The sequence below is a fragment of the Dasypus novemcinctus genome, chromosome 4 (assembly GCF_030445035.2).
Source record: "Dasypus novemcinctus isolate mDasNov1 chromosome 4, mDasNov1.1.hap2, whole genome shotgun sequence".
NCBI lineage: Eukaryota > Metazoa > Chordata > Mammalia > Cingulata > Dasypodidae > Dasypus > Dasypus novemcinctus.
Genome location: NC_080676.1, coordinates 101,996,046 through 102,019,326, shown reverse-complemented (window position 1 = coordinate 102,019,326; position 23,281 = coordinate 101,996,046). Strand labels below are relative to the sequence as shown.

Genomic DNA, 23,281 nt, shown 5'->3' with positions numbered 1-23,281 from the left:
CTTTATAAAGAGAAGCCAGAAGTCAGAGAAAGCCCCAGGAGGAGACCAAGGATAGTGCCATATGACAGACGACTGCTATCACCAGAACTCTACGGACTGTGGGAGAAAGCATGGCCTTGCCAACATCTTTTTTTCTTTTTTCCCCTCTAAGCCCTTTAATATTCACTTAAATAGTTGAAGCACGAACAATAATAAAAACTGCATTTTTTTATGTTATAAGAAAGAAAATTTTGTATGGTACCACATGATATGCTAATTTTTTCAAAATCTCTTCTGCAACATTTCATTAGCACTCTGGTTTAATTCAATGAGGTCATAAAGACAGGGAGGAAAGTGGTAAAAATATCAAACTCACTGAGATGTGAGAAGAATCAAATATTTACTGACTGCCTAATAGGTACACAGGACTAGGTTTTTACACGCTTTACATAATTTAAATGTGAACGTTAAGGTCTATGATTCACTATCAGTAGAATAATAATGCTACTGTCAGGTATGCCTGTGATTTAAATGCTTTTACTTTAAATACAAATATGGAACCTTTGTATTTAACAAAAGTCTTTGCCCAAAGAAGCATGCCAAGATACACCAATACATGTTTTCCATTTCCGAAGATTTTATACAAGTGTGCAACGTTAGCAGATAGGAACATCCAATTTGTTGTCAACTTTACTTAAATCTTGAGTTGTTTCATTCCCACCTACTGTGTACCATTTGGCCAGCATCACAATTCCCTAGTTTCATCACCACCGTTAAACTTTTAGGTAGGAAACAGTGTTGGGGGAGGCGGAGAGAGGGTGATTTTTTTTTTCCTTCTACCTAATACAGTTAGCTTTCAAAAATAGAAGCTCATTTTTAAAGTATCAAAGCTGTCATTTAAATAAGAAAATGTACTTGGCTTAAACAGCTGTAAAGTAAAGATATCATTCCCTTTTCAATAAGCCTTAAATCAAAGCTTATTATTTTTCAGAAAGCCACATGATATCTAGCTTATATTGCGCTACAGTTTTCAAGAGCATATATTAGCTTTCTGCCCTCCTAAAATCTAAGTTGAACCCTCACTCCTCCAATCAATCTGCTCCTACTCTTCCGTCCACGTGTATTCTCCTTTTAAGTCCCCCAATCTTTACCTAGGATATTGTGGGAAAGAAGATGGTTTCTTAGCTGTATGGTCAATTACTAACAAAATCACCATTACATTGCTTTGAATTTCAGATCCTATTAGTAAAACCAATTAACCAGCATGCTTCTACTGCTCATCCCCCCAAAAAGGACACCAATTATCATCGTAATAAAAAAAGTACACTGTGTAAGAGTTCTCACAAACCTAGAAGGCACCTGGAAGAAGAGTCCTTAAATGTTTGAGTCACCTAGTCCAAAGTTCTAATTTATAGGTGAGAATTCTAGAGGTGATATGACATGACCTGTCCAAGACCATGGCTAACTAGAGGCAGAAGCAAACCTATATTTCTCTTTCCACTATAGCACAACACACACACACACCCCTAAGTTAATGTAAGAAAAGTTCATAAGCAAAATGAAAAGTCCACTACATCTTTGAGATCTCTCCACAGACTTTAAATAGCATAAAGCCAATGTGTACAATGAGAAATGCTGCTCAGGACAGCAGACTCCACACAATACCAAGGACCCTTATTCTCATCCTGAAATTGAATCTGTCACTGCAGATAACATGCCAATATTTCAGAACAAAAGTTCCCATAGCTCTATTCTTCTCAAGTCTTCAACCACAAGATTATACCTTCTTCTTATAGTTCAAAAAGATAAATGAATCAAGCTGAAGTAGGATTAAAGTACACTGATGATAAAAGCAAAGGGGGACAAAGAGTTCTTAATTTTTCTTTTACCAGAAGGTCATCCCAGTTATCTTAAAGGATACACTTCAAATAAATTCACAGAGTTGTGACAGAACTGTATGATTTCAGTGAAAATCAACACAGTGTTTGACATTAACAAAAGATCAATTTGGAAATACTAAGTCAGGCAAGCATGCAAAATTCAGAGTGTGAAAAAAATGCAAGTCCTGGTGGCCAAACAAAGACTCAATTCAGGAGAAGGTGAATTTGAAGATGTGGAACAGAACCATATAAATTAGGAACTGGGATACCTCAGAGGTTAGAAGACCAGTTTCCTTGTTTTATAAATGAGGATAGTGAACAGACATGAACTGGTGAAACTCAAACTGCTAATGCTATTTGTAACTGTAAATATGTAAAATACAGGGAGATAAATACTCAGAATAGCGTTTCACTAAGCCCATTAAGTTAAAATATTTCCAGACTGATATAAGGGGTGGAGGTGAAATTGTTAATACAGTACAGCAGCATGTTTCACAAACATCTCTCAAAGATTTTAATGCTCAACTTTGAAAACACAAGTTTTCATCCAATTTTCTGATGTATACCAAAATGTACTAATTTTTAAAATGTGCATTCTTCACCTTTCTCCTAAACTTTTTTTGTTTTTTGCCTTATCTTTCAAAACTGAGCACTGGGTATTTTTAATGTAAGCATTGCTGCATGTACATACATTTTAATTGCACATTAAAAAGAAAAAAAAATCCATGATACTTCAATAACTCATAGTGTATTTATAAAATGAAAAGCCCTCATCAAAATACATTTTTCACTGGGAAAAATAAAACTGACAAATGGATCTGCACAAAGTAAAAATTAACTTTGGTAGATTTCAGTGTGGTACACAGTCCATACCAAGTATATCTGCCCTTATTCTCTCAGAGCTGTTCATCATCCAAGTTAAGAAACTTTTTAGTATTTTTAATTGAGATTTTATTATGCTGACATTTGTTTTTCATTCTACATAATCTTCAGCCAAGTTTTGAACACTTACAATTCTCTTACTAATTGTTGGGGGCTTAGTCAGAACCATCTGAAACACTCCTGATTGAAGTTTGCTGTAAAATTTGCAGTAACTGCTGTGGCTGTCCACACACAGCAGTTGCATTTGTCAAGGGATCGACACCCTTCTCATACTCACCTTGGGCTAGTAACTCTTCACCAAGTTGTATTTCTTCAAGGAAGAATTTCTGAACAGCTTTAGCATCTTTAAGATCAGGTAACTTGCAAAGTCCAGCTCTCTCCTTGGCAAGTTTCTGCTTCTTTCTTCACTCATATAGCCTGTTCTTGAAATTGGGGTCTCTCTGTCTCTTGCAGTAGAAGTAATACAGCACAGGATGAAGAGGGCCCCTTTACACCTGCAGCGATGGTGCTGTTTCCACCCACCATTTTCTCTCCACAGTGGAGTGTAGAGAGTGGCAGTAGGAGCCCCCAAAGGAGCTGTTGGCTGCCAACCCCCAAGAGGGATGGTGCCACTCAAATGCCACCTTGCTAACATCTTGATTTTGGACTTCTAGACTTCTAAACCATAGACAATAAATACTTGTTGTTTAAGCCAACTCACTATGTGGTTTTTGTCCTAGCAACTTGGGTAAACTAAGACAGTTTTTAGATGCCCTATGAGCACAGAATTCTTATGGAGTCCAGTGAGACTCAAGGTGAGAAAAATGTAAGCATGTTAAATCTAGGACAGAGTAAGAGATGGGGCACTGACAGTCTCAAGAGGTCACTCTTTCCATTAGACCAGAACTTGCTTCCAAAGCAGAAAGAAAGCAATGTTGTTTCAAGAAATGCACTCTATCTTACTTAGATTACTTGTAAGCAGTCACTTATACTGAAAATGATGATACAGAAGGAATGAATAGGACAACGCATAGTTTTTCTTTTTAGTTCTTCTTTACTCATACATAGGCTGAATGGTAGAATATGTCTTAAGTTTTCAGCAATTTTGCATATATATATGTATACACATATATATATAGCTGTCATGTTTACATTTAAACCTGGCATTATAGAATATAAAGATAAATGGTAAAAACTTATGCTAGTAGTATAGAATTTTAATTTTCTTTATTTAGAACAATACTAAACATCTTGTTAGAGACTATATTTGTGTGTTTAATTTTTACTCTGGTATGAGAGAGACCAAATACCACTCTGCTCACATTATTGTGCTATAAAGATTTGGGTTCCTTTTTACTCAATGAGGAAAGATGGATATCAAATCAAATACTCTTGAAAGCCCAGGAGAGAAAGTTCAAGATGAAAATGAATTTCCATGTTGACTTGGAGCCTCTTAAAGACAGTCCATAAACACCTTTGGCCAGTAATTAGGTTTATTTTTTATATGAAGAAGGGGAAAAGGAGGAAAAGGAAAAAGAGGAGGAGAAAGAAAAAGGGAGGAATGCCAGGGAAAGAAGGAAGAAAAGGAGGAAGGTCATTGTCAGCATATCCCTATTATGATTTGGAGGTTTAAAAAGGACAATGCAGTTTAATCCCAAAGAGGGGGAAAGATGACTCATCTTGGTCTCCAGTGGGAAAGGCTGAAATTGCCTTTGACACTGTACTCCAGTGGCAGCCGGAGTCTTGGAAACAGCCGCTTCTAGGCCACAGAGCGTCAGCACCACATGCTGCCATCCTAGAAACCTTGCAAGGGGAACACTGGGCACTGATCCAGGGGGCTGCTCACTGAAGGCTGGGCTTTGGGCCAGCAGGCATCTGATCAGATTGGGGAGGACCAGCATCCACTGGGGCTCAGTGCAACACAGGAGGCTTGAGAAGATTCGACCCCTGGGCTTTGTCACTATGGATAGAAGTTGGACTGACTTCCATTTGTGCTGCACTAAGCGTCTCAAGATTTTGAAAAACTGGGAGCAAAATGGAGACTTAATAAAGAGAAATTTGATTTCCTACCAATCTGGTAGGTGGGATTTTGCTGGTTTTAATTTAACTTGGAGAGAGAAAAGCAGCACAGTCATGTCTGAACCCCAAAGGATAATTTGGCTATATTGAATGCACAGCTGTTTTACACAAATAGCAAAAATTCAGACTTTCATATTTCATTAATTCTATGACATATTTTATCCCCAACATTTAACATCTCTTAAATAGGGATGCATTTTTACAAACGAGGGTATCTTACCAGTGATTTGGATGAAAACCCAGTGAAGCCTTGTGTTCAAGACGCTGTATCATCAAAGTTCTTGATGGCCAAGAGCATGATATCATATGGAAAAGAAACAGCTAATGACAGTTCTGAGTTGAAATGCAAAGGAGAAGAGGCAGATGTTCAAAGTGAAAAAATTAAGCAGTTCTTTTTCTTCTGCTTATATTTTCCTTTTAATATGTTTTTAAAAAATCATTTATTTCTTCCTAAAAATGCATAGCCCGAATGTAATCATGAGGAAAACATGAAAGATAAGTTAAAGGACATTCTACTAACTACCTGACCAGTACTCCTTAAAACCATCAAAGTTATCCAAAATAAGGAAAGTCTGAGAAATTGGCCTAGCCAAGAGTTGCATAAGGAGACATGACCACGGATGAGTCCTGGGACAGAAAAGGGCATTAGGTAAGTATTAAGGAAATTTGAATAAAGTATGGATTTCAGTTAATAATAATGTATAAATATTAGTTCATTAGTGTGCCAAATGTACCACAGTAATGTAAGATATTAACAATAGGGAAAATTGGGTGTGGCATATACAGGAACTCTTTTCACTATCTTTACACCTTTTCTGCAAATCTAAAATTATTCTAAAATTTAAGAAATTAAAAATAAAATTCTCTTTTTACAAAAATAGATAATATAAAATTTATGTATCAATAAGCCAAAGGACACTCTTTCAATAAGCATAAAATAAATGTTCTGAGGGGTGAGAAGTTGCATTAATTAGCAACTTTATTTTTTTTACTTTTATTTAAAGTAATGGTGTGATAGTCAGTTAAAGGTACATTAGAATTTGATGAAAAAGCTGTTAAGTATTTTTTATTGGAAGCCAATGTTGCACATCACAAGACCACTAACAAATTAAGGATAAAACCACCCATGAGACTAGAAAAAACTCTGTGCCCACAGAAATATCCACAAGAGAAATGGTCAGAATCCATATTTGTATTTGCAAGTGTCACATGCCACGCTTTGCTGTAATCTGACCTAAGTGGATACAATTCAAATTTAAGCATTTTTTCAAGCTCTTAACATTTGGCAGACAGTTCCTGTGCCTAATTCCATTAGTGCTAACATTATAGCATGGGTATTTGAAAACGTACCTAGGAGAAACCACTTTGTGTTTCTTCTTTTTCTTCCTGAGGTACCTGGGCTGGGGATTGAACCCTGGACCTTATATTTGGGAAACTTACACTCAACCACTAAGCCACATCAGCTCCCCTGAGCTGATTTTTCGGTTGTTTGCTTGTTGTTTGTTTTGTTTTGTTTTGTTTTTAGGAGGCACCAGGAACCAAAACCAGGATGTCTTGTATAGGAAGCACAGTGTAGCAGTTTGATATTGTTTATGAATTCTAAAAATAGATATTGGATTATGTCTGTGAACTGGTTTGTTCCTCTGGGCATATTACATTGGATTGGATTCAGAGATTTCACTTTTACTCGATTAAATAATGATTAAGACCTTGATTGGGCCACATCAAAAGCCTGCTGCCTTTCCCTTGGTGGGCAGGGACTCCCAGAGAAAATGACATGGCAGAAGGGAAAGTTGGAGTTTTAATGCTAGAGCCCCAGGAAGTAAATACACAGAGAAGCAGATATGTGAGGAAAGAGGGAAGGCTCTGTTATTAAACTCTGTAGAGGCCCCGGGAGGAGAGACTAGTCATTCGCCTGACAGCTTACAGCTGGCCTTGTGGTGAGAGCAGAGCAGCTGAGCCCAGAGAGAAATGAGCCTTGGGAGAGAGACAAGACTTATCCCAGCCTACAGCTGATACTGGAATATGGGACCATGGAGCCTGAAGAGGAAGCCTGAACCCTTGCAGACATTGGCAGATATCTTGCTCCAACAGACTTTGATGCGGGAAGTAACTTATGCTTTACAGCCAGGTAACTGTAAGCTTCTACCCCAAATAAATACCCTATATAAATGCCAACAGATTTCTGGTATTTTGCATCAGTACCCCTTTGGCTGACTAATATATAGGCACTCAACTGCTTGAGCCATATCAGCTCCCCTTCCTTGTGTTTTAAGCTCAGGCAGGGAGTTCTACCCACCTGCTAGTTGGATCTAAAAAAAACAACCTCATCAGGGTTACCATGGCTGGAGTGGATTAGCAAACAGAGCTCCAGCCAAGGCCCTTTGCTTTGTGCTTCTGTCTCAGTCGCCTCTGCCCTTGCTGCAAAGAACAGACACCATCCCCTAGCCTGCTGGTCACGAGGGGAGGGGGGAGAGGAAAGCCTCAGTAAGAGGGAGAGTTAATCTAGGCAGAGGTGAGCATTTGGTTGCGGAGTTGGAATGTAAAAAAAAGAGTAAAATGCAATTTGCCTGCTAATACAGTTTAATCTGAAAGGCTTCTCATCAGTTCTCAGATTTCAGTTCCAGGAAAGAACTTGCTCCACCCCACCCCACCCATTTGCATATTCCAGTGACAAGGTGCAGCAAGGAATGTGAATGACTCATGTTTGAACTGCAATCCATACCCATCCTGAAGCCCAGTGACTGGAAAACAATAGGCCAAGTATTGTTGATGCAACATATACATCACTGTACAGGATAGTAGGAACAAACTAACCCACCACAAAGCATGCAATAATTAAGCAACCCTAAATTACAGTCAATCGTCATTAGTCACAGATTTCTTATTTGCCATTTCACCTACATGCCAAACTATTGGTAACTCCAAAAATCAATATTGTGTCAATTTTGTGGTCATTCACAGACATTCAGGAGTGGCAAAAATCTTGAGAAGCTCATTGCACTTGTTACCAGCTGAGGTTGAAGAAGGTAGAGCTCCATCTTCTTGTTTCAGTTATCGCATGATATCCAGCATTCTTTTTTGCGATACATGTAGCATCGTATTTTTCAAATCGTTGCTTTTTAGGTTGGTGATTTTGCTGTTTAATATGGCCGCCAGAGTAGTGAGGAAGTGCTGTTGTGGTAGCAGGCGGTCCTAGCACAGCCCCTGCCTTTCCCTGGGACCCATGAAAAACTCCTGCCTCAGCCTGGTGGGATAAAACACAAACCGCTAGCAAATAAGGGGATGCTGGTGCATTCCTTTCCCTATTACCTGCAATATATGTATACATTCACTGGAGAACCGTCTGACTCTGCTGGGCGTGTTTTACGACATCCAGCTCACAGCCCAGTGGTATAGCTGTCCCTGGTGGGTGAGGGAATAGGGCTCCTCCACAGGCGCAGCACTTGGACACAGGAGAGGAGTGCTTTGTGTAGCATGGCCCCGCATCGGCCATGGATTGAGACCCACTGGCTAAGGGTAACCAACACCCACTAGTGAAGCTGACCTTGCTCAGTCTCTTCTCTGTGTTAATAAAACGTCTCTCCATGAGAACCTGCGTGAGTCGTGCTTTTGCGGCAACCCCGACACCTGCAATGGAGTGGGTTGACACCTCTCTAGGCAGCTCTCCTGACTGACAGCCGTCTAGAGTCCTTAAGTGCAAGAAGACTGATGTGTGTTATGGAGAAAACACTTGTATTAGATAAGCTTATCTCAGGCATGAGTTATAGTGCTGCTGGCCATGAGATCAATGTTAATCAACAATATATTTCAAATAAAGTATCCTTAAACAGAAACACATATAAAAAAAGGTTATGTGTTGATTAGCTGATGAAAATGTTGTGACCAGAAGCTCGCAAGAACACAACCCTGCATTTCTTCTACAAACAATGGTTCAGTATTCACTAACTGCAGTGACATTATAGAACCACAAATAAGGAGAATAGACTACAATTACAGCGTAAAACTCTAGTTCAGCAGCAATTGTTAGTTTTGACCAACTCAAGATCATGACTGACAAGCTTTCAGAAAGGACAGTATCTCTTCCAGAAGAATACAGATGGATATTTTTCTAGGTAATTGAGGACTTTCTGCTGTCTGCATGGGCATAAACTAAACAGTAACTTTGTAAAGTTTCACAGTAGCCAGGAGGCTAAGTAGAATACAGACTAGTTTAAGTTATGTTAGTTCTGAACTAAATTTATTATGTTTAAGTTTATGAATATACAATTTTAGTGTTTAATAAATCACTCATTAGATTCCTAGCATGTTGCCCTTAGTTGAACATAAAAATTAATGTGTATAGAATTATGTATCATTACAAACTAACATTAAGACCTCCACTTTTTAGAGTATTTCTAAGCCCCATATAGGAAGACTTGGCGGGCTAAGGATCACTCTATTTCTGTACCTTTAAACCCAGTAACATGGTAATTGTTCAATAAACATTTCCTGAAAGAGACAATGAATTTCTTCTTGTGTCCTTTTATTGCATGGGGTTAGAGTAAACATGGACAAAGCCTAGGCCTTTGCACAAAAAAAATGGAAAAAAATAATTAGGAGTTTGGGTAATAGCAGTTAGTAAAAGCAAATAATCCTTTTCAAAATGCTAGTAAATTTTAAACAGAATTATCTTTGATAAATTTTTCTGTAGAACTATTTTTTTTATAGAAAGTATTTTTGTGTCTAAGAATAATCCTAATTTGTCTTTCACTTGAAAAAAATATTTAGAGTAAATTAATCCTGTGCCATCTGGTACTTAATTTCATTAAGCATGCAATTGTTTGAATACTGAACCAAAACTCACTTTGACAGAACACTCTGCTATGTCTCATGGAAGATGGGATTAGAGACTATTCAGTCACAGACCTGCTTTTAAGGAATTTACAGCCTATGCTGAATAAAGAAGATGCATAAACATGAAGGTAACAAATGACATGCTAATATGCATGGTACAGGCACAGTTTGCCAGAGGAGTTGTTCAAAGTTGTTCAGGATTGAGGACAGCAGAGAGAATCAGTCCCTTATCTGAGGCTATAGAGAGTTAGAGACTCTATTTAAATAGGTCTCTATTTAGAGGCCCTATTCAGTCTAGGGAGTGAATAGGGCCTCTAATAGGAAATGGAGACTTAGTTTTGATTGGAAAAGAGGATGTGGTTAAGCAGAGGATGGAAGGAAGGGGAAGTCAGAGTGGGAAGGTAGGCTTTTCCTAAACCCAGAAATGAACACCCAGAATTAAAGTCCCTGCTATAACCTTCACCATTCACAGCTTACTAAAGCAGTCTGAAAGGAAAGATGCACCCTTCTTCCAAACAACAGGACATTTTAAAGGCACATGCCAATGAGAAAGACATTATTGGAAACTTCTTCTGAGAATTTTACTTATTTCAGAGACAGGGAGGCAGTGGTATTGAAAACACACACTTCACCCAGAACCAGCTATAGTGCAAAATAGAAAAGTGGCACCCTATTTAAAAAGCAAGAAAAAGTACCAAAGGTACTAAAAATATAAAGCTTTTTCCCTTTTTCCATGTTCTCTTTTGACTTGTCATGGTGTTTTATTGTTTCCTGTTAACATCCCCCTCTACCAGGTAAGCTCAGACCTTCCCTCGTCCTCCTTTGCTCCATTCTCCTCCCCTGCGTGGGAACCTCTCCAGCCAGCTCTAACCACAGGATCAAAGGTGCCCTGCCAGGGGGAAACAGTGAGCAGCCCTCTCAACCCATGGCAAACCTCCAAGGGATTGCAACCTCTGCTCTGGGATAGCATTGTGTACCTGGATCGGGGTGGGAGAGAGCTTGCCTCTGCCAGATGGCCCACTGAAGACACAGTGACACTGCCAGCCAGCTGGGGACAGCTGCCACCATCCCTTGCCAGATGTTACCATGGGCGTGTGCCCCACCAAAGTCTTTGCTGAGGGTGCAGGCTGCATGGTGGCTGAGCAGTGAGAGAGGGAAAGCCAGGAGCACAGGGAGGGGAAGATGATAGGAAACCCCTCTCAGGGGAGCTGTGGGTGGCCAAAGGCACAGGAGCCCAGGTTCCAAGTCCCAATGACATGTTTCCATTGGACTTCACTTTACAAAACATAAATTGAAAGATAAAATTATGAAGAATTTCAAGACAGTGACAACAGAGCATTAAACCCTGAGTGCAACGCCCTTCTCTGGGACTGCCCTGGCCCTATACTTCCACCCCAATCCCTGCACACTGACCACAGCTATGATTTACCAGAAGGTCTCCTCATTTCCCCCCTGTGGTCCTGGCATAGAGTCTAGAGCATCTCGTTCAGCAACTGTCCCAAACTAGCCCTGTTTCACTTTAAAGCTCTGACAAATTCTCTCCCTGACATTGCAAACAAATATTTAATAAATATTTAACAAACTTTCTCTTACCCACTTGCCCCAACAGCCAGTACACACCCTTTCCTAGTTTAGCAGACCTGTTAGACATTAAAATTGTTGACTTTATTATCTGTGGTTTTTGTCTGTGTTTTATATGTGCACCCCACAGAGAAGATTAGTGTAGGGTGTTGTCTGCTGTCTGTTAACTGGTTTAGGGTTTGGCAAGGGGCTTGCTTTTGAAGTAGAGCCTGTACAGGCACACACATATTTTCCAGTGAACTCATTGCCTCCAAACTGTTATCTCTACAGGAAGTACTATCGAAAATTCAGAACTTCATCTAGGCATTTTCTCTTTTAACTAATAGAGTTAGGCCACATTAGTTCTCAAATGGTGAGTCTTATTTTTCTTTTTAAATGCTCTCACTAGCATTAAGATGCAGGAGTGTGGGGTCAGGATTATTTTCTGCAAGATGAGATTTTATATAGGGTTCCAAAGTAACAGAATACTTATATGCCACAAGAAATAGCATGGTGGTCAAATATGCAGGTTTTGGAGCCAGCCTGCCACCTGTAGATTTTTTAATCTCTCAGGAATTTACTGTCCTCATCAAGAAAAAGAGGCTAATGAAAGTATCTGCTTCATAGGGTTGCTACAAGGATTTAATAACCTATTTTTGTTGAAGCCATTGACCCAGAATATTGTAGATGCTCAAAAACATTAGGTTTTCTTTATACTAAATGGGATCATCAGCTAATAGCTTGGCAAGACCCTCTACTCAAGCATTTATTGACCAGCTACAAGGTGTCCACCTGGTGAATGGAACACAGAAACAAACCTGTGGCAAGTCTTCTCCCTGTAATTTTTTTTTTTTAGGAGGTACTAGGGATTGAACCCAGGACCTCATACATGGGAAGGGGGTGCTCAACCACTGAGCTACATCCACTCCCTTCCCCTTGATTTTGTTCTTCCTTCCTTGATGCCAAGAGTCCCCAGTGTTAGGAGACAAGTCTTGTGATCAGATTGTAAAAGACCATGCAAAGAGTTTTAGGTTTTCCTCCTATATGTAAATTATACACATAATTTTTCAACTAACCTGTGGCATTTCTGAGAGGAAAAGGGGGCACTAATAATAATTATGCCAGAGCAGCAGGTATAAACCTTGACTATGCCAGATAAACTAAGCTATACAGTTACTTTACCAATAGGGTTAGCATAAACTTCTTAAACTAGTTGAATAATTTCTTACCCTAGTGATTTCCAATCCAGGCAAGTAAAGATTTGTTGAGTGGGAGCCTCTCCCAATAAACCTCCAATCAGACTCTGGGTAGTCAGCTAGAACTACAGATTATAATAACCTGATTGTGTGGTACCTGAGGGAAGGTAGGACATCTCTTACAGATGAAGAAGAAAAAAAAAAGCCAGTTAGGTAACAGCACAAAACCAAGTATATCCAAGTGCTAGGCTTCAAGGCATAGTGCTCCAGATATGGTTCACATTTGCCAGAGAGCTAAGTGTCCACGGGAAGTAAAATGTGTAAAGGAAATATATGGGTAATTAGGAAACTGAAATTGGATGTTATTTCTTGGTTTTGAGGTGTTTCCTTAAAAATAAAGGAAAATTTTAAGTCTTAATATTATCTTATATATCTCTTCTTGATAACCCTCTATTTCTTTTTTACTCCAGCTAAGTCTTTCAATTTAAAATTCCTTCTAAATAGCAAGCCCCTTGCAATAAATTTGGAACTGTGTATAATTTTGTCCATAACAGAAGTGTCATGAGCCATTTTTTGGGGGGAGGGGACCTTTTAAATATACTTGAGAACATATTTTTAAAAGTTAGATTTTGGTCTCAGTATGTTGCGTAATACATTTGAAAAACAATGGGTTGCTTTATATTGCAATATTGTACATTTTTAAAATTATATTTCCAAGAAAAGATAGACTTGGAGACAGTTTGATGAAGTCAGACAGACCATGAAAACATCATGGCTGAATCCAATTTAAAAAATAGAACTTTGAAAAAATATCTTTACCAAAACATGGTGAAATGGTCATCTGTTATCAAACAAGGCCTTTTGTGTATAAACTTATAGTAAATTATATAATAATCAATATCATGATGGCATGATATTGCCAATTTCTTTAAAAGTTCTTTTTTGAATCTTATTAAGTTCTGTTAAATATTTTCACCTTGGAGGAAAATCAAATGATTCTGGGTTTCCTAAATTTTCTTATGAAAAATTTGGATTCATCTTGAAGATTTAAAGCCAAGTTCTTCCCAAGTGGTAAATTTGTTTCCAGAGAATGATCCAAGTAAGAATTAGATGAAATTTTGAAAATAGTTTAAATGAAAGAAAAAAATCTGCCTTGTGACCCACAACTCTTCAGATTTCCTTCCTTTCATTCATTTATTGTCCTTTTAAATTTATGGCAGCGTTGGAGGTAAGCAAACAAACAAACATCAAAAAAACTCACTAAGTTCCTTAGAGTCTTTGGCTCCTGGGAGTTTATTAGTTGGGGGTAAGGTGGGAAGATACAAGATACACAAAAATAAAAGCAAATAGCAATTTGCTGAAATTAAGAATGGTGGTCAAGAAAATATTCAGCCTCTAGGATATTTATTGAAAGGGATATAAATGTTCATTGCAGTGGCCAGAGATGGCTGTGGAGACTGAACAAATGGGACCTAGTAGATGAGCAGCAAATAAAAAACAGAGATAGTGGTAGTGGTGGAGGAAGAGGTGGAAGGAAACAAGTTTTGGGACACAGTAAGTGCTCTACATGACTGAATTCATTTAAACCTTAATGAGTTAGATAGCCAATGGCCCTTTCCATAACATATGGACTCTTTTGTTTTGTTTTTGTTTTTTTGAAAAGAAATATAAAAAATGTCATGTTCTCATTTTCATCTATATTTAGTGTGGCAAGTCACAATTCTTGCTATGTTCTTGCTAGAATTTGCTTTATTTTTGAAGTCACCATATTCTCCTTTGGAGGCCACAGCTGTGGAATTAAGAAGTACCTGATGACGGTATTCCCTAAGTGCACCAAACAGCCTTGACACAGGAGTCTCCCTAATGGTTAAATGATAGTGACCATGGAATAGAAGTATTATGAATACCAAAGGTACTGCGTTACAATCTTGGATTTTGCTAGTTCTTTTGTTTGTTCACCTATTTTGGGAGTTAACATTCTTGTTCCTTCCCAGAAACCATATTGCATGTGATAAAGAAATGAGTATGGCTACTTCTTTTTAGTAACTGACATGCCTGTTAAAACAATCTACCTCTACAATTTTATTGAAAGCATCCTTACTCCCACTAAAAAAACAGAAAACAAAACCACAGTACTTAGACTTAGTATCACTTAGACCAGGGTTTTCCAAATGAGGCACTAAAATCTTAGCTGGCCAGACCTTTAGTGATGATTTAGCTCAACCATTAGCAATTGAGACAAATGAAGTGCAGAAAGGTTAGGTATTTCAATCAAGACCACCCAGCTTGCTGCAATAGCAACTGACAAGGTTTCTAAACACACCTCCTCTGTGCTAGGTTCTGTATTAGCTGCCTTGTACAGTTTATCCATAGTCTATACAATAGTCCTAAAAGACAGGTATTATTCTCTATTTTATACATGAGGAAACAAATTCAGAGAAGTTAAACAACTTACCCAGAACTAGTCTTAAGTAGTGATGTTGAATTTGAACCCAGGTCTATCTGACTCGAAAGTCTAGAAGCTGATCTTTGCCTTGAACACAGATCTGAGCATTCTGAGCTATGGCTCTTTCTAGTTCACAGCATCTAGAGCGATTTTAGCATTGTGTCCTCCTCACTATAGCAAGGAATCACTTAAGGGGTTATAAGTAAGATGGCAGCTAGGAAGAGTAATTGAGAGGCCCGTGGCTGAGTGTGAGAAATATGCTCTCTTAGGGAGGTGATTGTAAGGGCTAGCAGCTGTGAGAACATGAGATTCAAAAAATTGCACCCCCTAATCCCTTTGGGGTCTCAACACCTGGTTGGATGACAAATTCTTCGTTCAGAATTTGTGGTAAATTCTGAATATATGGTCAATTTTTAAAAATGTAAACCTTTCTTGCAGTCAGAACACCAAAATAACTCCTCAACTTCAACAACTACATAATTGATGGAATCTAATGATTCGTTCTCAGATGACACTAATTAAAGTATTTTCAGACACCAAGAGAACATGATAAAGTATGGGTCTATGAAAGATTCATTCAGGAGAATTCTCATTTTTTTACTTTATTGGTCATTGATGAAATTATCAGCAGCAGAATATAAAAGCAACAAGCAAAAACTGGAGCTGTAACCTAGAAATGAAAATGTTTATAATATGCATCACAAGGGGAGGATAAAGAAACCTAGCAGATACATTAAATGTGAATCATTTTTTCACATCATTGCGGGACTCTCTTAGTTATTAATATTATTAATTACCTGGAGAAAATATTACTTTGTTCCTTTGTCTATTGCTCCAATTAGGCTACTAAAAACAGATCAATTTTTACAGAAATTTCATATGAATCTTAATTCCCAAAATAGCAAAAAGGATTTTTCCCTTTTATATGTAAGATCAGTAAGTCACTTTTGGAAATGCCTGTGTGTACGTCAGTGTGAGGGGATGTACTTAGATGTTAAAATAAATGTAGAAAAGCTCATAGATGATTTAGCGGAACTATTAGTCTGAAAACCACTAAATATTTCTGAATGACCAAAATCTTCTCATTTCAATGGTTGGACCTTCAAACAATTAAGCAAGTAAAACACATTAGATGATGTGGAACTTAATATTTGTTTTGAAAATGAAAGTGATCTTCACTGTATTATGTTGGATGTAGTTCAGTGCAACTGAACAAATACTCTTACAAAAAACATAAGAACTGTTAAGTGATGTCTTTTTTTTTCCATAAAGATATAAAAATTTTTTGCTCTTGTACAGCACCTTGCACTCAAGGGATTTCAACTCATCACTTTATGATCATGAATTCATTAACCCGCCCACAGCCCATCTGTGGAAAACAGACTTTATTACTGTTTTACAGATGATAATACAGTAGAGATTGGTGGCAGAAACAGAATAGGATAGACACACACATTACAAACATACAGCTTGTGGCAGGCAGAATAATGACCCCCGAAGATATGCATATCCTAATCCTCAGATCCTGTGGATATGTTAGATTATATGACAAACAGAAATTAAGGTTGCAGATGAAATTAGTGTTGCAAATCAGCTGACCTTAAAATAGAGTAGGTGTCCTGGATTATCCAAGTGGACTCCATATAATCACATTGGATCCTTAATAGTGGATGAAGAAGGCAGAAGAGGAGCTTAGATGATATGATGTGAGAGAGACTGACCCACCATTTTTGGCTTTGAAGAAGGAGGAAGTCAAAACAAGTCAAAGATGGCAGGCAGCTTCTAGAAGATGGGAAAGGCAAGGACACAGATTCTCCACAGAGCCTCTAGAAGAGAATGCATCCCTGCCTACACTACCACTTTAGCCCAGTGAGACCCAACCTTGACTTCTGACCTACAGAACTGTCAGATAATAAATTTATGATGCTTTAACTAGTTTGTGGTAATTTGTTACAACAATAGAAAACTAATATATAACTTCTTAGTCAATTAAGAGCAATAATACAAATACAATCACTATGGAAGACTACTCTATGCAATCAAAGAATAACATTTAACTTGGAAACACAAGTCCATTTTGAAGTAATAAACATTGAAGCACACAAAATCCTTGGTATAAAAAATATGGAAAAGGAAATACGGAAACAGAATGTTTTTTCTGTTCTAATAGAATACTAGAAGAGAGGGGGCATTAATTAAAACAACATATTGATCTAAAGGATAAGGTAAGAGATTTTAAAATGCCACTTGAAGTGATTTTCTAGGTGAAATTCTGGAATCTTCATCCCTAGAGGTCTTTAAGGTAAAGAGTGAACTATTGTATTTAACGCAGATGGCTTATATATTTACTTACCTAGATGACAGAGGCCCAGATTAAATAATCTCTCATGGCCTCTCCAGCCTAAATATTACACACAGTCTGTGTCCATTCAATTTAGTGCTACAAATAATTATAACCTATCTACTCAATGAAAATTACTATGCTATGAATAACCAAACAACAAAACACAAATATTGACTTTGGAAAGTTCATAGTTTAATAGTGATCCAAGGTAAACAAACCATATTCAGGCTAGGCAATGAGAAGAAACACAAGGGATAGATAAGTGATACACTAAGTAAAACCCATCAAATATATATATAAATTCAATGCATTCTTATTGATTCTAAAACATACGACAATCTCCTTGGTCACTCTCGGAGATTACCAGGGCACCAATTTAGCACAATGAGAATTTATCCTGTATTTCCTAAAAACATTATATATAAGGGAAATCAAAATTAAATGATAGAAAATTATTCTTTATAGTATATTTACATCTAAGAAATGCATAAAGAATGATGGAGTTAGAAAATCACCATGTTACAACCCCAGTATAAAATAACGGATCTGAGCAACGATCAAAGGATGCTGAAACTATTAAATGAAAATTAGGTGTGGAATTTTATAATGGAGGCATTAAGCTGAGACCACCTAAACACACCAAACAATTTTAGCATCACTAAGTGGAACAATCAACCATTTTGTAGCTCTTTGTGTAATTAGAAAATACACAATACCACTTATACAGCATTATGTCCCCAAATGAGTTGGTTCCAAATCTAATACAGCTTACAGATAGAATGATCTTTTCATAGGAACTACAGTGGATAGAGAAGCCAGTTCAACACTACGGGATGAAGCAACCAATTAAATACATACTGAGGACATTGTACAGGAGGAATGACCCAATTTCTCTAACAAATCAATAGCATTAAAAAAAAGGGAGGGAAGAGAAGATTGTTATAGAATAAAAAAGACTTAAGGAACATAACCAAAAGCAAGATGTAGACCTATTTTGGAGCCTAATTCAAATAAACCAACTCTAAAAATATATTTTTTAAGATCACCAGAGAAATTTAAATACGAACTAGCAATAAAATAATATTATGGAATTATTATAATCTGATAAAGGCATGGTGTTCTTAAAAAATATTTTTCTGTTTAGAAATGCATACTGAAACATTTAGAGAAAAATATAATATCCATTTATGTTTTAAAATACTCAAGAAAAAAATGTAGGAAAATTGTGTAAAATATACAATGATTTGTATTCAAGTTGCAAAATGAGACACAAAGGTTTATTATAATATCCTTTCTCTTTATATGTTTGAAATTTTCCATAAAAATTTTAAAGGATTAAAGCAATAATAAATAAAACGGTAGTTTGTCCATTTGCTCCACATGCAATGAAACAGTGAAAAGTCTGTATGTTTGTATAAGAAATTGTCTTTAGTTTCCTGTATATATTTTTCATTAGCAATTTGACTTTTATTACTTTAAGATGGGATGCATTTCATCTCATATGAGACGGTAGTTTACAATTGACCAAATTATCAAACTACATAACCAAATAAAACTATCGTAAGTAAGATATTACTTTTAATGCTTAACAAAGAAAGAGGCAGTAGATCTCTTTCTATTTATGTAGTAGAAAACATACAGCTTCCAATCACTTTTTATAGTAAAGAGTGAATATCATGGGGAACATTTGCAAAATTTCAAATTCCTTATGCTTTATATGGTCCAGGATAGAGTTATTACATTTATCAAAGTACCTTATTCTTGAAGTTTTTGGTCAAAAAGTATTCGCTTTAAAGTCATTATCTTATGTAAAATCTAGTCAATTAACAATGTTCTCTCTTGCTTGATTTTAAAGTACAACAGAGGCTTTTCCACTGAGAAACAAGGGGCTGCTGGGCAAAATAGATTTATCTTTAACACTCCTTGCATATGTGCCAGAGCTAATCTAAAGTAGTTGAAGTTAAAGGGTTAGTTAAACTTCTGAAGTACATAGAAAGGCTCTTTAGCAATAATCCTAGCAGCAGAACAAAAATATAAACCTAATCTTAGACTATTCAGAAAGTCTTTGAAAGCATTTACAGTAGAGAATCCTTTTATAAAAATGTCATTTAAAAAGGTTTTATTTGCAAATAATTTTTCTGAAGAAGGACTGAGGGTGACCCACATCCTCAAATTATACTTCAATTATTAAAAATCATTTTCAATGAAATATAAGTTTTATAATACACAGAAAACTAATCCTTTTGCCTGAAAACTAAAAATTTAAAAGAAATGTAATTTTTTTTTCTTTTAAAAGTAGTTTCTCAAGAAGAGATACTCAGAAAGCTATATTTATTACCTTCTAGCAGAAGAAAGTAAAAACACAGCAGGGAGGGAAAATTACTCCACGTAAATAAGTTCTGTTACAGAAATTTATGCATTTTAGCTAATTTTTCTCTACATATTTTTAAGTTATGTGGTATGGGGTTGTTACTATAATAATAATAAAGATGATTATTTCTATAAGCAATAAATATTTTTACTGTAAAGGATTGTGCTACAAATTACAACAATTAGGAGCTAAGGATGTGGAAGAAATGGTGCTTACCCTCAAGATTTTAGGTCCTGTTACCCCCATTATCTTTTACCTCCTTTATTCCAGAGCCCAACATCTTACCAACTACAGCCTGGGTGGGTTTCCCATCTGCAGGGAGAGGGAAGTACTGGTTTGGTGATACATTGCTGCCGTATCCCAGGAGAAAACCTTCAAGCTTTATATTTGGATTTGGACGCAGGAACTTCAAGAGTATGGAGTCACTCGTGGTATTGATGTGGACTTTCAGGCTTGGCCTTTTACCTAATGATAAGAATTAAAAAAAAAAAATACGTGGTTATTATTTTACCTTTTTAGCATCCAGGACAAATTTGGAGCAAAGTTTAGTTGCTAGAGCCATTTTCTTAGAAAGCATGCTATCCATGTTAGCTATTTACTATCAAAACAAACACACCTGAATGGCAAAACACAACTGATTTTGAGATTAAAGAAAAACAGACTTAATAACATGTAAAACAGCCTAGAATATAAAGTAAAATCTTAGGGTTCAATATTTGGTTGTTTATTATTGAGCAGATAGATGGAATTAAAGACTATTTTGGCTATTCACAATTGGTCAGAACTTTCAATTTATATACACTTTCTGGGCATGGGGAAAGAACCTGAAGTTTGTTATTGGTAACAAACTTTGCAACTTAAAAAAAAAACATTCTATGCTGTTCTCCAGTCCTGCCCCACTCCCTGCCACTTAATAATAGAGTTTGAACCGGGAAAGCAGAAGAAAGGTTTCTGGCTTAGGAATAATGAGATGGTAGAACAGGGAATGCTGAAATAAGAGAAGGGTTGAGAAGAAAGATGATTCGTTCCATTTGGAACTTGCTGGATGAGCAAGATAACTACATGGTGATACCAGTAGTTGAATAGTATGGAGCTCAGGAATGGGGTACATATCTGGGTGTCATCTGCTTAGAAGTGACAATCGATGAAATTTCCCAAAGAGAGTGAAGAAAGTGAGAAGACTTTGTTTAAAAGCTCAAGGCCTTTTTTTTTTTTTCAAAACTGTGTGGGTAGCAGGGGTAGATAGCCACATTAACCAAAGGTCTTATATTTTGTCTTTGAAACCAGCAAGAACTGCGTTCAAACCCCCAGTTCTGCCACTTACTTCTCAGTGTGAACAGCAGCAAATTACTGAACATATTTGACCCCTAGTTTCCTGATTTGTATGTAAATTGTGGATACCAATATTTACCTTACCAGATTGTTCACAACAATTAGTACAAATGGCATTACCTTAAAATTGGTTTATAGTAATTGTTCAATAATTGGTTACTAAAACAGGTTCACAATTCTGTAGACACAATTCAGAAATTCAAAACGCTTTCTAAGGTTTTTTGTAAATTGGTATAAAACTGACTGGGCAACAAAATCCCATGTGAACAGATATGAAGCCATTTAGTCTTTCTTTATACCAGTCACGTGTTTTATTGTAGAAATATTAATATGTTTGACTAAGTGGTACTGGTCAAGAGCCCACTAAAGAGGTTATGTAATCTATGGTCTAAGCACCCTATTACTTTTCTAAAATCCAAAAAGTTTCTGCATGCCACATGTCTGGCCCCAGGATTTCAGATAAGACATTATAGACCTGAATTATTTTCCCTCTTTATTCCCAAGAGATTTCATATTTTTTAAATGTTTTATCTATTAGAAAGATTGCACTTACCAATTTAATAAGTCACATTCTTCTATTTCTCATTAATCAAAGATGTATACTCTAAAAATACCAGTCAGCATGCCTGTACAACATGGGCTTCCCAAAGTCATCACACTGAATTGTGAGACTCATTTCCTTGGACAGGCTCAACATAACTATATACAAGGAGTCATTAGACTTTTAAAAATATGTAACAGCCCCTTCTTATATGCTTAGCTCTGCAACCAGTACCATAATTTCCATTTATGGGCACAGTACTCTGTATTTCCCAAGAACTGATGAAAGTTTTATGAATCTCTTATTTCTCAGATTGCTATTCCTAACTCTGTGACAAAATTGAAAGTCAGAGATACTGCAAAACTTACCCAAAGTCTGAGACAGTTCATCTGATCCAATTCTCTCATAGCACTAATAAGGAAACTGAGGCCAGCCACACCTCTGTCACCCTATAAGTTAATTACAGAACAAAAACTAGATCTCAGCTTCTTACTATGCTGGACTTCCTACTCTAATTTCTCTGAGACCTTCATCATTGCCCAAGAGAGTAATGAGAGGACATGGTCAAGACCATAATGCTCAACGTGAAGATAACTGCTGGTCCTAACTTCACCAGATTTTGATAAGGTGATTTAGATTCCAGATAATACACAGATTTCATACAAACCAATTTTCCACTTCTAAGCAATGTGCTTAAATTAACTGTAGAGTTACTCCATCCTGTTCAATAGAATGGAACACATGTAAGTCAAGTACATATTCTGCTACCTTAGAAGGTTGTCAGGTCTCATAATAAATCAAAACACAGCCAGCCTGTTTCCAGCACATTGTTGTGAAGAAGAGATTAAGAGGTTTGGTAAAAAACACTGAGGCTGCACTCATGTTTGACTAAGAGCCAAGAGTCATGGCATCATCATTACATTAGAACTTTTGCTCATGGACTCTGGGCAGAGGTAGCACATTATTCTTCCCCTGGGAAAGTGGAAATGACCGCTACACCATGTGAGCAAAAGGAGAGCCATAAACAGAGTAACTCCCCAACTAAAGTGGAAGTGATCACATTTCCTCTGCACAGGACTTTTCATGACTTCAGTCATTTTCTTTTGCTAACAATTTATGTTCAGAAATACATCAAACTGCATGTAATTTTTCAAATAAATTGGCATTTAGCTGTACTGCTTTCTCCAAAATTCCAATTTGTACTACTTTCTTTAACTAACCATTTAAAAAGTCCTGAAAAATAGTGACACACAAACATATCTCAACTCAAAATAGTATCACAAACTTAGTAATACATTGAGCCCATCATCCCAGTTCTTTATTTAGAGTTAGGAACTCAAATTCCTTCATTATCTCTTCTCTCATTACTTCTCAACATAGATCATTTGTTTTGGCCAGTATAATTTTGACACTATATAATCCAGTATGAATTACCTCTGTCTTTGGTTTGACTTCTCTCCACCGCTTTGGTCACCCAGTTATTGTCACATTGACCCTTTCAGTGCTCCACGAAAAGGCTAAGCAACTTTTGTCCTTTTAATTTAAATAAGTTTGTTCAGTGTTTTTTTCAAATGAATGTTTGGACTAGTGTTCAATGACATTTTACACTCTTGGATATTTCCCCAAATATTTTAGGGCAGATGCCTGTGCAACTCATCTTAATTTTTAACTTTTAATAATTCTAAGAAATACTGATTTAATTGTTTGGAACACTAGTTATGTAATGACAGTTATCTTTCAACATTGTGTGAAGAATTCTGGGTAGGTGATTTAAGATAGCAGTAACAGAAAATAATACAACACAATACAAGTTTAACTAGCCTAACATTTATAAGGAAAATTTTATATACATGTGT

General features: G+C 36.8%; 1 protein-coding gene across 50 annotated transcripts in view; it reads right to left on the bottom strand.

Annotated features, from left to right (window-relative positions):
• ABI3BP (ABI family member 3 binding protein) overlaps positions 1–23,281 on the bottom strand; it is a 258,238-nt gene that overhangs the window by 171,929 nt on the left and 63,028 nt on the right. For all 50 annotated transcript variants that reach the window (XM_058295957.1, XM_058295933.1, XM_058295935.2 and 47 more), the window contains exon 2: positions 19,838–20,017. In XM_058295957.1, coding sequence (XP_058151940.1) covers positions 19,838–20,017 — 180 coding nt within the window. The remainder of the gene's footprint in view (positions 1–19,837; positions 20,018–23,281) is intronic.